Below are 17,253 nucleotides of genomic sequence, written 5' to 3' on the forward strand. Positions count from 1 at the left end.
TATATAATTGAGAAGGCAGTGAAACAATATGAAGTGAGCGTGTGACATATACAACCATATTCATGAGTGCAGCTACTTCGGAAACAAAGCAAGGTGTAAACCTAAAGTTTAAATTAAGTTCACCGACAGGCTGCCGTTGGCGTTTGTCATGCCCACGGCTAATGCGGGATACAAGTTTAATGAGAGGACGCAGGATATAAACGAGAGCTTTGATCACTTTGTAACTAAGTTAAAATTGCAGGTGAAGGGCTGTGCTTATGCAAATTCTGAGAAACTGTGTTTGAGGGGGGGATTGACAGTTAAGGTGGGTGGGGGAGTCACATCATCATCTCCCCTCCCATTCACCTCATTTCGCTCTCAGCTGAGCTCCGCACCTAATGCAGTCTTGCGGAAGCAACTTTGTGACACTGCCACCAAATACTCACAGAAAAATCCACAAGTTAATACACATGCTGTCTCTAGAGTTTCTCCACACTCCAAATCCTCCAGGCACTACTTACAAAAGGCTACATTGACAATCGTGTTACGTTATTTTTAAAATGTTTCCTTTTCTTAGCACAAGCACAGCTGAGAAGCTTCGATGCATATGCTCCATAACGCGTTTAAAAATTAACGCATTTAATCACACTTTGCATTCCAAGCATAGGGGAACTTCAGTCAATGCATGATTTCCTGGTACACCGATTACATTGATGCACACATCAGAGCTACAAAAATGTTAGAGTCAGAAGAAAGTGTGTTGCTAGGACTGATTTGAGGAAAATTTCGTTTCAAAAGACTACCCTATGGAAGCCTTGATAAAAGCGTGGTTTTGTGCAAACTGTGCAAAAAGGAGTTTCCATACCACCCAAGCACTTCAACCTTACGGTACCATCTAAATGCAAAACATGTTACAGCGAACACAGAAACTGTGTATGCTGTTAGCACTAGCAGTAGCGGTTCGAGTACCAACAAAAGGTGTTGGCAGCCCAAACCTGATGAAATGACTGGCTTCAAGACCAAAATTAGTAAGTCAACATCGGTCAAACACTTACATGCATATTCATGAGTGCAGCTACTTCGAAAATAAAGCACGGTGTAAACCTAAAGTTTAAATTAAGATCATAGACAGGCTGCCGCTTGCGTTTGTAATGCCCATGGGTAATGCGGGATACAAGTTTAATGAGAGGACGCAGAATATAAACGACAGTTTTGATCACTTTGTAACTAAGTTCACATTGATGGTGAAGGGGTGTGCTTATGCAAATTCCGAGAGACTGTCTTTGTGGGGTGGATTGACAGTTAAGGCAGGTGGGGGAGTCACGTCATCATCTCCCCTCCCATTCATCTCATTTCGCTCTGAGCTGAGCTCCGTGGCTAACGCCGTCTTCCGAAGCAACTTTGTCAGACTGCCACCAAATACTCACAGAAAAATCCACAAGTTAATACACACGCTGTCTCTAGAGTTTCTCCACACTCTGAATCCTCCAGGCACTACTTACAAAAGGTTACATTGACAATCGTGTTAAGTTATTTTTAAAATGTTTCCTTTTCTTAGCACAAGCACAGCTGAGAAGCTTCGATGCATGTGCTCCATAACATGTTAAAAAATAACGCATTTAATCACACTTTGCATTCCAAGCAAAGGGGAACTTCTGCCAATGCATGATTTCCTGGTACACCGATTACATTGATGCACACATCAGAGCTACAAAAATGTAACGGTCGGAAGAAAGCGCGTTGCTACGACTGATTAGAGGAAAATTTCATTTCAAAAGACTACCCGACGGAAGCCTTGATAAAAGCGTGGTTTTGTGCACATATATGTATATATATGTGGATGTATATGTATATATACTGTATATATGTGTGTATATGTATATATATGTTTATGTGTGTTTCTTTTTCATTACTTCTTTAACACACTACTTCTCCGCTGTGAAGCGCGGGTATTTTGCTAGTATACCAATAACCCAATTGTGCTTCACTCACTCAGAATATGGAACCAATGTAGAAAGAATTTTAAGATGGAGAATCTTTTATCTGTGGCACCTCTGCATGAGAACTACCTTTTTCAACTCTAGCAAACATATGCAGTTTATAATATCTGGAGAACAGTTGGGATTAAATTACTTAGAGATCTTTATATAAACAACATCTTTGCATCCTATGAACAATTACATTCCAAATTTAACTTTCCAGTAACACATTTCTTTCACTATCTTCAAATTAGAAACTTTGTTAAACAGAACCTGCCCGATTTTCCTCATCTCCCAGCTTCCTTTATGCTGGAAAAAATATTGCTCAGTTTTGAGGACTCAGACAGCATTTCTACAATATATAAAATTATTTTACAGTCCCTTCCTTTCAAAGATCCAAGAGGACAATGGGAAAAAGATCTATCACTCAAAATATCAGAAAAGGAGTGGAAGGTAGCAATGCAGAGAAATCACTCCAACTCCATATGCAAAAAGCATACAATTATTCAACTCAAAATTATATATCGAGCACATCTGTCTCGCTTAAAACTGTCCAAAATTTTTTCTGGCCAAAATCCAACCTGCAAACGCTGCAATCAAGTCCCAGCCTCACTGTGTCACATGTTTTGGGCCTGCACCAAATTAGCATCATTCTGGACAAAAATTTTTAAATGCCTTTCAGACAGCCTTGGTGTCACAATCCCCCCTAAGTCATTAACAGCTGTGTTTGGTGTTCTTCCAGATGGGCTTGAAGCGGAGAAGGACAAACTGTAATTGTCTTTACTACACTACTTGCACGCAGACTTATCTTGCTAAACTAAAAGAACCCTAACTCTCCTCTTTTAAGTCAGTGGGTAACTGATGTTATATACTATTTGAAATTGGAAAAAATTACATTCTCAGTTAGAGGATCTGTGCAGAACTTTTTCAAAACCTGGCAGGATCTAATCAATAACATTTTAGAATAAGCTTTTAAAGCACTGAGGAAGCCAATTCTCATCCAATTTCTTATTCTTCTCCATTTATCTTTATCCACTTATTAAACTCATCAATTTATTTATTTTTACTAGCTTTAAGTTTTTCTCCATTGGCATTGCTCTCTTTCTCAGCGGTGGGGGTGATTAGTTTTCAATCCTATTTTTTGTAAAAATTGATCTATTTGCATGGAATAATTACAATTAAATCAATAAAAAAAAACTAGCAAGTGAAGATGCACCTAAAGAGGCAGCTCACATTTCCAGGCATGAGACTACCCTCAGATCAGATATTGTACTGATGTGAAAATGATAACCAGGTGACAAAGTATTTAAACATATATTTTACATATCATAAATATTTTCCAATAAGAAAAAATATACAGTACATATGTAAAATTAGAAGAGTCAAAACAGAGAAACAGTAACTGAATCATAATATTAGGCATTGTTTAAGCCCAAAGTTCCATAGCTCTATAAGTTTGGAATGGATTAATGTTGGAGACAAAGGATCCACATACTTCTACCAAAAATCCATCCATTAGATATCTTGTTGCCCATTACCTCATTAATAGCTGGACCAGATATTGTACTGATGTCGGAAATCATGTAGGCAGGTGGCTTTGGTTGAGCTGACTGTGCCTTGGGAAGACTAGATGGAGAAGGCCAGTGCGAGGAAGAGAGGCAGGTATGTAGACCAGGTGTCTGAGTGTTCCAGAAGTGCATGGAATGTGTGGTGTTTTTTTAGACTACAGTAGCCTGCAGAGGGTTTGCAGTTCATTCTCTCTCCAAGGCCTAGAGTCTTTTGGGCATCCAAGACCTACACCAAAGGTCTATCATAACCATCACAGAGGCTGCTAGAAGGCGCTCAGGATGGCTGTGGATCAGGAGAAGTGAGCTGTCAACTGGAAATGCTACTTGGACACAGGCTGGGCTTTGATCATCCCCAGTTAGGTCACCCTGGGTGAGGGTGTCTGATGCTGAAAAAAACAAAATACCCACACATCTGTTGTGTTAGTACTTTACATTATAGGCTGCATCAGTAATAGTGATGAGCATAAGCAAAGAGAGTTGGTGAAGGACTTTGTCAACCCAACACTACAAAGAACAAAGATTTGGTGGTGCGTGTCTGGCTTACTACAAGGAGGAAGGAAATATAGGTTGTTATAATCTTATAAATTCTTGACATTACATCTGAGCAGTGTAGCAGATTACATGGACATCAAAAACATGCTGTAGGAACATAGCCAGAGAAAGCTCTTCTCTCTAAAAAGGTTCAGGTCTTTAACTGTGTAAAAAGCTGCTGGGAATGTTTTTTCAGACCAGCGGAATCCCAGATTGACTCTGTACACTCTTGTGGACCTTGCACAAAAGAGAATAATGGCAAAACTACAGGCTTGAACACTTATTGACGCATTGTTTTACAGCATCTTTAGCTGCTGGCTCAATAGACCATGGTGTGCACTACCAGAGTTCTTTTTTTGCCCTGTGTCATGCCTCTTCACATTTCTTTATATTGTTATTATTGTTACTATTGCGTGTATATGCAGGGGTTTTGGACTTATGTTGTAGTTTGCAAATTTTTACTGTTATGCTCTATGTTTTATTGTGCTGCAGGAGTAGCTGAATCTCCTTTTGTAATACAATACTATCTATCTATCTATCTATCTATCTATCTATCTATCTATCTATCTATCTATCTATCTATCTATCTATCTATCTATCTATCTATCTATCTATCATCTCTCTGTCTGTCAGTTAGTTAGTTACAATGGCAACTGTCAATTCCTTCACTGATAAAGACAAAGAGCCTCTGTGTTTGTGCTGCTCCTATTTAAGGCCCCTTGAATCTGTTCATCCTGCAGGACAGCGAGCTGATTTAGGAAGCCGTGCTGAAAGCAGAGTGAGTCAAGCCAGTAGCAAAGCCAGCAGTGTCTCCCGCCCAGGCACACAGATGAGACTCGAGGTCGATGAGGTATGTTAGACTTTTTTGATTTTTTTACACACACTATTGATTCCATTTTGTGTTTGTTTTTTTTTGGACAATGAATCCAACCCAGGTATAACCCATTAGGCATTCCTTTATGGGTGAATTTTGAAAATTACCACAAATTATATTGTGGAAATATTTAGAAGTAGTGACTTTTGATCCTGTTTTATTAGAGGAATGGTGTCCCATTCAGCCATTTTTTCTACCTTGTACCCAATGCTTCAGGGGCAGACCCATGTATGCTGGTTTCAGAGTAACTGAGCTTGAAAATGAAATGAAATGAATGCACAACTGCATGAATGTCAATATTGTAAATTTTTAATATTTTGTCTTAAGCTGTACATTTATAAAGGATATAATAGTGAGTTAACACAAAAAAAAAAATTGGAGAAATTTATGAAACACCTTTTTTGAATAAAATAATGAATCAGTCAAATGCAACAAGTAAGTATCACACTGAAATGGGTTGAATGCTTGAATCTCATTTAAGGTAAACACAACATTTGAAGGCTACATTAAATGTGCAAAATGCCCATGATATCAATAGAATAAAAATAAAAAATAAAAATATAATAACTAATGCTTATAAATTATTCTCAATTAGTCTTGTTAGACAGGTAATAGAATTAATTCAAAAAATATTTGATATCTCTTGCCCTGTGTGTACTCTCAACGCCTCTCCTCTGTATCTCCATGTGCCTGAACCCCTATGGTCTGGTGGTCCCTCTGTGACGTGTGTTCTCATAAAGCCTGCCTCTCAGAATCTGTCATTTTAAGGTGTCCTGCTCACCTCCTGTCTGCTTTTATGCCTCCCATCTTTGAAGGTGAACTTCACCGATCTTCGTCGCCTTTACTCCTCCTCATGTGTCTCACAATTGCACTTCCTCTTTTGATCGCATCACCAAAGCCAAACTGACCAATCAGATTGCTTGAGGGATTGGACACAAACACCCACACACACTCATGGACCTTAGCATTTTATTTAACAGTAGACACTATTCAGCAAGAATAGTTCTCTGATTACAAGACCAAAAGTTGACTATACCACTTCACTTTCAATGTATCCATCTAAGAACTTTTTAATATGGTTAATAAACTTATAGGGTCTCTCCAGACACCATTTGGCACAAATACAAGATGGGGTCTTGTATGGAGTGCCTTTCAATCACAGGGCTTCATTTTATAAACGATGAAACTAATAATCCTCTTATTGGTATTTTTATTTTGTTACTAGTTATCACAGTGGACTGATATTTAGCGATGTCAATAAAAAGTCAAATGTCTCATAATTTAAACATGTTGAAAGTGTTTACTATGTAACATAAAACAGGAACTTTTAAAGCAGACACAATATACAGTATACTGTTAATGATAACAAGAACATGTTGTATCGCGTACCTTAGTTCTTGCAGCTACGCACATTTTGCTATCCTATGATTAACAAAATAATGAATGCATTAATAATTAATGAAATACCATAAGTAAGCATGATTTCATATATCAGGGTAAAGAGAGTACAAGGGAAATAAAACAACAGAATTTTTTTTTGTATTTTACCTTAAAATTGTAAAAAAAATTCCTTAAATAAAAGACACTAATATTTGCAGTCCAAATTCTTCATTATTTTATATATTGTTTATTCATAGTTTATTGTGGTGACTTTAAAATATTATTAAAGAAGTCTTTATTGTGTTTTCCATCACCATACAAAGGTAAATGCTCTATGTAATGAAATACTTAGTAATAAGCAAAAAAGAAGAATTTGTATTTGCATACAGTTTTGCCCACTCTCTCCTAAATTCATTTTGCATGCGATTTCACAATTGCAAAACACAAAGGTTTTTTGGTTTTTTTTGCTGGTGAAATACAAGGAATATTTCTCACCAAAGGGTTATTCTACATTTAAAAACTGGTGTTTTCGTTATGTGACATCTAAGCTTGGCACCTTGAGTTTGCGCAGTTTAAATAAAATGTATTAGTAGTTTAATTATTATGGCGCATGCACTCTCACCAGTCTGGTGCACTAGCATACATTCATGGTGCCAGTCCCCCTCATTTGTATTCAGCTTTCCCAAATCTGTAAGCTGTTCCCACATACCCAGGCCAATAGACCTGAGAGGCCCTTCAAAGTGCTTGCAGGTTTGTGTTCTACAGCCAGGCCCCCTTTTCCCTGCTCTTAACTTTTGCCATGCTTTTGCACATAAAAATAAAGGATGCAGGTGATAGGGAAATATATGTGCCAAATGGAGCAGATTTCACAACCCTTTTTTTTATTTTTTGTGAATTTCCCCTTGGGATTAATAAAGTATCTATCTATCTATCTATCTATCTATCTATCTATCTATCTATCTATCTATCTATCTATCTATCTATCTATCGTTCTTTGTTATTTTGCGAGGCAAACTTAGCGTTTCAAGGGACATTCCATTTCACATGTATGTTTTTGCTGATCATAATTAATAACCAAACAGCCTTTTAAAATGCATATAAACAACTGTAAGATTTAGAAGTTTTGTAGTGTTTGGTGCAAACATTTAATTGTTGTCCTGTTTGTCCAGAAATGCTGAATTTGACAGGAATTCATACCATCAGGTTCCTTCTTAATTAATTTGATAAGGCTGTGACATTTTGGCCTTCATTGATGTTTTCCTAAACAATATTCAAACTATAACATATTCAAATGCACTATGTCTATCTGGGCATCATTCCTGTGCAGTGCTGGACAGAGCACCAGTCCATGATAGTGTCCACGCATTACCAATTAACCTTTCCCAAACATTTCTGGGTATATTGGAGGTAAACTGAAATGGGCACAGAGAGAACACTCAAACCCTTACACAAGGAATGACTTGGCACAGAATCTGTACCAGGGCGCTGGATCTGTGAGGCAGCAATGCACCACCACGCTATGCTTAAAGTAATCTAACACACTGAAGTGAATATTTGTCATGAACAGAGATTAATATTAGGAATTTTGATAAAACTCATATTCAGAATTTAGGCAGAGATGAGGACAATAGTGGGAATAATTATTTATCTAAAATGAAAACATTATAGACGTCATTGGACACCTCAAAGGCGATATCCAGCACATTTTTTTACTTAGTGCAAGCTCTATATAAATCTGCTTGAAATGTATTTATTCTTCTGTCCAGATAAAGATCAAATAAACTCCTTGTGTGCAGCTCACATGTAAACACAAGGGCTGCCATAATGTCACAAGTCAGCACACGTACACACATGCCTGTCAACAATGATTGTGTCCCCAGCAGTGGCTGTAATGTGCAAGGAGACCAGTAACACGTAACACTCAAACAAAACAAAAATAAATAAGAACTTCGAAAAGTACTCTTGGCAAGTAACTAAGAGTAAAAAATAAAAAGAACTAAACTAGAACCATAAATTGATACCACAGAGTGGTGACTGGGAATAGAAGAGGGGGACAGGAAACACAGACAAGTAGAAGAGGGCTCATTGGGTTAAAAAGAGGTGACGTTACTAGGAACCAACCATGCTGTTCCACCTCATGCTTAATTTTAAAAAGAGTCCATTTGACATGTGCCTTATGCTACTGCCAGTCAATCCACTAGAGGTGCCATTTATGAACGTTAAGGTGTGTGTGCTTTGGACACAAAGGGGGTTGTCCCTCTGGGTCATCTACTCTCTATATATAAAATCCTAAGCCTAAAGGTGCAATGATTTTGTGCAACGATTTTATGTGACTTTTTGTGTCATGCTTTTTGTCACACTTTACATCAGACTTATTTTAAAACCTAAATATATTATGTTTGGTATCATTCTTTTCAGAATTTATTGAACTTAAATGTGATGTTGTTAGATTTTCAGATTCCTATTCCATTTTTAAATTATAAACTAAAAAATATCAAGAACTCACATCCAGCGAGACAAGACTTGCCAGAAATAAAAGACAAAGAGTAGGACAGCTGCTGTAAAGGCTTTTAAATGTTTGAAGCGCCATGTGAGCAGCTGATCAAGCAAAGAGGAGGTAAAAAAAAAAACTGTACTTGTATCCCATTGTATCACTGTTTAAGAGGGTTTTTCGGAGGAGCAACCGTGTCTCCTTGGGGTACATTTAGCCCCCCTCTTCACAACGTGAGCGGCAGAGACGTAAAGTGGCTGGTGCATAGCGCAGGCCAGGCGGGTTAGCGAGTGAACCCTTTACAAATAATTTTTCTTTTGTACATCTACAGATTTTACTAATATTCTGGTCGCAACTGGGGGTTGGGTGGTGAAGGCGCCAGGGGGGCTTGCCCCCCCTAGTAAAAATATAATGATAATGTCCAAGGTATTTACACAAAGGCATGCATGCTCCAGACACCAAGGAAGAATGTCGTCAAAGTCTGATGATATGGAGTGGGCAATGTTTATGAAAGTAAACGTATGCATACTCTATACAGTAAGGGGCACACGCTCCTTGAAGCCTGCGGTATATGCACAAAGGGGCACCATTTGTGCGTTTGAAAGGGCACTTACTCCAGACACACCCACACACATCGTCAAAGTCTAATAACACCAACTACCTGCTGTAGACAATGAGGGCAATTGCCCATCAACCCCTCCTAGGGCTACAAATGGACTTCAGCCAGCACTGTCCTATACCATGCATTTTGTTTACCTTGAGATATCAGATTTGCAATTTTTTGTATTTTGACAGAATTAAAATTTATAGATTAAACAAATTTTAAAATGCCCACCTATCATCCTCGCTGTTCACATCCTTCCCCTGCTCTTTCCTGTGTCTTCCAATCTTGATGTTTCATTCTGTGGTTGTATTCTATCACATAGTGGGGTTTTTCTTTTAATTTTAATATGCTACTGTACCTTTTCTTGTCCCTAGTGACTGGTAATGGCATGATACGAAACTGGCAAAGGATCAAAAAGCTAAATTACTTAGTGATTACATTGCAGGACTGTGAAACAAAAGACTCTGAGTTCAGTCCACAACTCTGTCTCATTATGCAAACAAATCCCTTAACCTGACACTCTTAGTTTGTGATTGTTAAGTCACTTGTGATAAAATAAACAAATGTAAAGTAAATATTTAAAAAAGCTGGCTTTCCTTGCAATTGTGTTATTGTTTAAAATGTCTTTCTTCTTATGAACTAGTTCATTTATGATAAGAAACATCAGCAGTTCTTACACAAAAGAGTTGTATCAGTTAATCATGTTTTACAGGGCTTTGTCTAGAGCCAAACGTCTTAGCCTGGATTAGCACATGTATTCAATACCAGTTCATTTTAGGGCAGCCTCGTACTGTGCTGCAGGTGTCTGCTAAGGAAGCCCATCTTGAATTCTATAAGCCAGCACTGAAAAGAGATTTATATGATGCTGTCGCTTCTATATCAAAATACGGCAGGACATGTGAAGGCTGTCAAAGGGATCCATTACTGTCTCAAAAAGGCATAAACACACAGATACAGTACACTGTATGTGAGGACATCACACAAAGAAGATTTTATGTCTGCAGAGTTTTGTCTCACACTGGGAAGCCCTGACAATTGGTTGGTTTCAGTGTCCAACTGGGCAGCTAGTCAGATCTTAGCAACTTGAATCATCCATCTTATAGATTTAAGTTAAGAGAACTTGAAAACATGCAGAAAGAGTAGCAAATATGAAAAATATTAAATGATACTAAACACAAATTATAAATTATTGATTTAAAATCATAGCAAAGGAGAGATATAAATCAAAGTTTTTTGTACTCCTTTTCAGCAGTATTTATTGTGAGGTAATGTTCATATCCACACTCCTACTGATACTGTTGCAAATCCAGTGATGGACTGGTCTATGCACTGCTGGCTTTGGAGTCTTCCCCCAAAGGCCCTAAACTGGGCTAAGAACACTTCATTGTATGTAGATACGTACAATATGTCTGTATGTATGAGTTAACAACGATCATAATCATCATCATTCCCAACTCTTGGTGATTTTGTAACAGTAAAAAAACAATGGCACAGTTTTTAGTCTTGCTCTTTTACATTCTTGATCTCTGGCTTCATCTCTGTCTGGTCACTGTTCATGTTGATTTTATTTAAATGCACATTTTTTAAATGCTTTCTTTCCTATATTCCTTTTAAGTAAACTAGGGGGCTTTACCCCCTGCTTGCTTTGCTTGCCACCCCCCCCCCCAACCAGTACTACATGCCATTGTGAAGAGGGGGACTGAACACACCCCAAGGAGATGCAGCCTCTCCTCCGAAACCCCTCTTAAACGGTGATACAATTGGAAACATAGTTTTTTTTTTTATCTCCTCCTTGCTCGATCAGCTGCTGGCCTGCTGCTGCTGCCTGCCGCGTGATCTGCATTTTGTGCAGTGCTTCAAACGTTTAAAAACCTGTACAGCAGTTGTCCTTTTGTCTCACTGCCTTGTCTCTCTTGTTCCCCAGACATCCTCAAACACTATGCGATCTCTTTTCGCTGTTCCATTATTTCACTGAGTGATATTTTTTGTTTGTTTGCGCTAATGCAATCTTTACTCTCATTTTTTTGAGACTTTCGAATTTTCCTACTTTCATTATCTCTAACCTGCTCTGCATGTGTATCACGGGACTTGCTGCCAAAGGCTGTAAGTTAGACGTGACTTGTCTGCCTCGCGGGACGTGAAGTGTCTCTCTTCAAAAGATCTCTCTTCCAAAGTTCACGTCTTGTCGCAAGATTTTTTTTAGTAATAGAGAGATGTAAATGTGCCATACAATAGATGGGAGTTTTCTACCAAGATAGGCTTAGTTGCCCCAGATCCTGTTTTTGGAAGAAACAGGTGCACAAAATGAATAAAAAAAAAGGTGATAACAGTAAATTGAAAATATTAAACAGATCTATTTAGGGACCAAATATTTTAATGTAAAACAGTTATTTGTAAACAATAGGTAGGTGATACTGGCAAAAATTTTATTAACAGTGTCCAAATTTGCAAATTTTATGCATGCAAGCCGCTTAATGTCACCGTTTCCAGTATAATTTCAATTTAGGACACTTTACTAACTGATTATGGATCAGTTACAGCAAGAGCTCACTGGTGAGAGTAGGAGAGGACACAACTGAGGGATAAGAACAGGGGTGGGCAAAGTCAGTCCCGGAGGACCGCAGTGGCTGCGAGTTTTTGTTCCAGCCCAGGTACTTAATAAGAAGCACTTATTGCTCAAGTAACACTTCTGCTTTATTTTAGTTGTTTCACTCGTTAAGATTTTGAATGCTTATTGATTATTTTAGTTTTAAGCAGCTGTATTCCCAGTTTTTAATTGTCCCTTATTAGCAATAATGCAAATGATAAAAGAAACCAGCATTTCTCCATTTAGCTTGTTTCCATTTATACCTGTGTGTGTTTATCGTGCAATATTTGGTTTAATTAAATACTTGGAAGGAAAGTGAAGAGAGAAAAGTGAAGGACTGAGAATTACGCCTCCATTTTAGACTTCAAATGATTTGGATGATATCCTTAGAAAGGAAAAAAACTATCTAGGATATGAGAATGACCTGACATGGCAGAGTTAAAGCACTAACAAGCCATGAAATTAAATTATTGGCAAGGATGGATTTCTAATTAATCAACTAGGTTAGAACAAAAACCTGCAGCCACTGCGGCCCTCCAGGACTGAGTTTGCCCACCCCTGGATTAGAGCATTAGAAAAAAATAGATGAGGTCAACCCAACAAAGCTTGCCAAACCTATCCCATTAATTCCTCTAAAATAGCATCAAGTCTAGTTTTGAAAGTCCCTAAAGTCCTACTGTCTACCAGGATACTTGGTAGCTTTTTTCACGTGCCTGTGGATCTCTGTGTGAAAAAAAACCTGCTAATGTTTGCACGAAATTTACTCTTAACAAGTTTGCAACTGTGTTCCAGTGTTCTTGATGAACTCATTTTAAAGTAACAGTCTTCAACCATTGTACTAACTCCCTTTATAATCATGAACACTTAAGTCTTTTCACCTCTTAATCTCCTTTTGTTTTAACTGATAAGATTCTGCTCTTTTAATCTTTCCTCATAATTCACTCGCTGTAGTCCTGGAATCAGCCTAGTCGTTCTTCTCTGGACCTTTTCTAGCGCTGCTATGTCCTTTTTGTAGCCTGGAGACCAAAACTGCACACAGTACTCAAGATGAGGACTCACCGGTGCATTATAAAGGTTGAGCATAACCTCCTTGGACTTGTACACCACACATTGTGCTATATAACCTAACTTTCTGTTATTGCATTCTTAATGGCTAATGAAAATTGTCTGGCCATTACAATTCCTAAATCCTTCTCATGAGGTATACTTTTGATTTTCAGATCTCCTATTGTGTATTCAAAGCTAACATTTTTATTTCCTCCATGTAATACTTTACATTTTCCTACATTTAGTTTCATCTGCTACAAATCTGCCCAAGCCTGTATGCTGTTCATGTCCCTCTGTTACGATTCAACGGATTTCTTTTCTATCGTTCCTTTAAAATGTGTATTCCCTCTATGTCAGAGGTTCTCAAAGTCAGTCCTGGGGGCTCACTGTGGCTTCATGTTCTTGTTTCAGCCAGATTCATAATCAGTGACAACAACATGTGGAAGAAAATAAGCCACAATATTTTAATTTAACAAAATGATGACTTGAAGAGCATTAATGCTGATCCAGAACTTTAACATTAAAGTAACACACTGCACACCCTTTATAGCTTAACACCTCCCTACCACTATTGCCATTCCATAAATCAATGTCAAACTGCTTAGTTCATACCATGAAGAGTTGGGTCATGTCTAGTGGCCCTTAGTTACCACACATTCAGCTACATTGCATACAGAGATCATTAATTGTCTTATCAGTAACTTGAAACTCCAAAATACCCATAAAGATTCAGGTTTGGTCACAACTTAAAGAAAATTAATTAGTATGAAACTGCTTAATATACATGAAACCCAATTCATTAATTATTGTTAAACTACAGCTTATATTTTCCTAGTGATAGGATTTAAAGTTAATAGAGCAGAATACAAACCTAAAATAGAAATGTATTGAACATATATTCTTGCACACTGATAACAATGATCTCATCTAATCATGTGGTATTTTTTTCTCTTCTCTTATTCTACATTCAGAAAAGCACAGCAGCATGATTTTTACATTTATAAGACATTTAGAAATACTTGTAATTCTGCTATAGATTTAAATGGTAAACTCTCTTTTATTGATTTCATTATATTTTACCCTTTCTTTGTGCAGTTTGCACCCTTCATTGTGTCTTAATGATGGCAATTAAAAACGAGCTGAGCAGACACACAGGCAAAGAACACTTAATTGTGAACAGCTGCAACTGCTTTACCGTCAGACCCACTAATTAGTAAATAATGGATTAATAAAAACAATTAGAACACCAGGATAAACAGAATGAAAATCAGGATGAAAATATTGTTAAAAATAAAGAAACATTATTCCCATATAACTGCTTAGTACATTTTAATATACATATTTAAACTGCTCAAAAAAATTAAAGGAACACTTTGAAAATACATCAGATCTCAATGGGAAAAAAATCCTTCTAGATATTTATTCTGATATGAACTGGGTAATATGTTAGGAACGAAAGAATGGCACATCATTTGATGGAAATGAAAATTATCAACCTACAGATGGCTGAATTCAAAGACATCCCGAAAATTAAAGTGAAAATATGATGCGGCAGGCTATCCATTTTGCTGAAATGTCATTGCAGCAACTAGCAAAGTAGTTTGTATGGCCCCCACGTGATTGTATGAGTGGAGGATGCCATCATGTACATGCTACACAGATCCCCCTCCCACTTGGACAGAGGCAGTGGTGTTGTAAGAATTATGTTTCTGGACTTCTGTAGCACCTTCAACACCATCCAACCTCTGTTCCTTAGGGACAAGCTGACAGAGATGGGAGTAGATTCCTACCTGGTGGCATTGATCGTGAACTATCTTACAGACAGACCTCAGTATGTGCGTCTTGGGAACTGCAGGTCTGACATTGTGGTCAGCAGCACAGGAGCTGGGGACTGTGCTTTCTCTGGTCCTGTTCAGCCTATATACATCGGACTTCCAATACAACTCAGAGTCCTGCCACGTGCAAAAGTTAGCTGACGACACTGCTATCGTGAGCTGCATCAGGAGTGGGCAGGAGGAGGAGTATAGGAACCTAATCAAGGATTTTGTTAAATGGTGCAACTCAAAACCACCTACAACTGAACACCAGCAAAACCAAGGAGCTGGTGGTGGATTTTTGGAGGCCCAGCCCCCTCCTGGACCCCGTGATCATCAGACGTGACTGTGTGCAGAGGGCACAGACCTATGAATACCTGGCAGTGCAGCTGGATGATAAATTGGACTGGACTGCCAATACTGATACTCTGTGCAAGAGAGGACAGAGCTGATTATACTTCCTTTGAAGGCTGGCATCCTTCAACATCTGCAATAAGATGCTGCAGATGTTCTATTAGATGGTTGTGGCGAGCGCCCTCTTCTAAGTGGTGGTGTGCTGGGGAGACAGCATAAAGAAGAGGGATGCCTCATGCCTGGACAAACTGGTGAGGAAGGCAGGCTCTGTTGTAGGCACGGAGCTGGACAGTTTGACATCTGTGTCAAAGCGACGGGGCACTGAGCAGGCTCCTGTCAATCATGGAGAATCAACTGCATCCATTGAACAGGATCATCTCCAGACAGAGGAACAGCTTCAGCGACAGACTGCTGTCACTGTCCTGCTCCACTGACAGACTGAGGAGGTCGCTCCTCCCCAACAATATCCCGACTCTTCAATTCCACCCGGGGGGGTAACCGTTAACATTATACAATGTTATTGACTGTTATACCTGCCTTGCACTCTCCACCTTCCATTTTTTTTACTTGCACTGCGCTTTTATTGCTCTTTAATTAACATTGTTTTTATCAGCATGCTGCTGCTGGAGTATGTGAATTTCCCCTTGGGGATTAATAAAGTATCTATATATCTATCCTAATGAGACGACGGATGGTGTCCTGGGAGATCTTCTCCCAGATCTGGACCAAGGCATCACTGAGCTCCTGGACAGTCTGAGGTGCAACCTGGTGGCGTCGAATGGACCAAAACATAATGTCCCAAGTGTGGATCCCAGAACCCACTGCACCAGCATAGGGTCTGACAATGGGTCCAAGGATTTCATCCCAATATCTAATGGCAGTCAAGGTGTCGTTGTCTAGCCTGTAGAAGTCTGTGCGTCCCTCCATGGATATACCTTCCCAGACCATCACTGACCCACCAACAAACCGATCATGCTGAACAATGTTACAGGCAGCATAACGTTCTACACGGCTTCTCCAGACCCTTTCACGTCTGTCACATGTGCTCAGGGTGAACCTGTTCACATCTGTGAAAAGCACAGGGCGCCAGTGGTGGACCTGCCAATTCTGGTATTCTATGGCAAATGCCAATTGAGCTCCATCATGCTGGGCAGTGAGCACAGGGCCCACTAGAGGATGTCGGGCCTTCAGGCCGCCCTCATGAAGTCTGTTTCTGATTGTTTGGTCAGAGACATTCACACCAGTGGCCTGCTGGAAGTCATTCTGTAGGGCTCTGGCAGTGCTCATCCTGTTCCTCATTGACCAAAGGAGCAGATACTGGTCCTGCTGAAGGGTTAAGGACCTTCTACTGCCCTGTCCAGCTCTCCTAGAGTAACTGTCTGTCTCCTGGAATCTCCTCCATGCCCTTGAGACTGTGCTGGGAGACACAGCAAGCCTTCTGGCAATGGCACGTATTGATGTGCCATCCTGGAGAAGTTGGACTACCTGTGCAGCCTCTGTATGGTCCAGGTATCACCTCATGCTACCAGTAGTGACATTGACCGTAGCCAAATGCAAAACTAGTGAAAAAACAGTCAGAAAAGATGAGGAGGGAAAAATGTCAGTGGCCTCCTCCTGTTAAACTATTCCTGTTATGGGGGTCGTCTCATTGTTGCCCCTCTAGTGTACCTGTTGTTAATTTTATTAACCCCAAAACAGCTGAAACTGATTAACAATCCCCTCTGCTACTTAACTGCTCAGATCAATTTCCCTGAAGTTTTACTGACTTGATGCTATACTCTGATTAAAATGTGTTCCTTTAATTTTTATTACAACAAAGTATTTTTTTAGGTCCCTGGCAGTTAGTTGTAACAGAATTTTACCTGTATATATATATATATATATATATATATATATATATATATATATATATATATATATATATATATATATATATATATATTTATATATATATATATTTTGTGAACTTGAACCCGGACACAGGCAGACAGACATCTTAAGTTCACCACACACCCTTTACTTACAAGTCAATTATTTTCAGTGCA

The 17,253-nt window shown here is 38.8% G+C and overlaps 1 protein-coding gene across 1 annotated transcript in view; it reads left to right on the plus strand.

Annotated features, from left to right (window-relative positions):
• si:ch211-197n1.2 (EF-hand calcium-binding domain-containing protein 6) overlaps nucleotides 1–17,253 on the plus strand; it is a 129,121-nt gene that overhangs the window by 16,294 nt on the left and 95,574 nt on the right. The window contains exon 2 of the mRNA XM_039751004.1: nucleotides 4,798–4,907. Coding sequence (XP_039606938.1) covers nucleotides 4,798–4,907 — 110 coding nt within the window. The remainder of the gene's footprint in view (nucleotides 1–4,797; nucleotides 4,908–17,253) is intronic.

This window comes from Polypterus senegalus, chromosome 4 (genome assembly GCF_016835505.1).
Source record: "Polypterus senegalus isolate Bchr_013 chromosome 4, ASM1683550v1, whole genome shotgun sequence".
NCBI classification, from domain to species: domain Eukaryota; kingdom Metazoa; phylum Chordata; class Cladistia; order Polypteriformes; family Polypteridae; genus Polypterus; species Polypterus senegalus.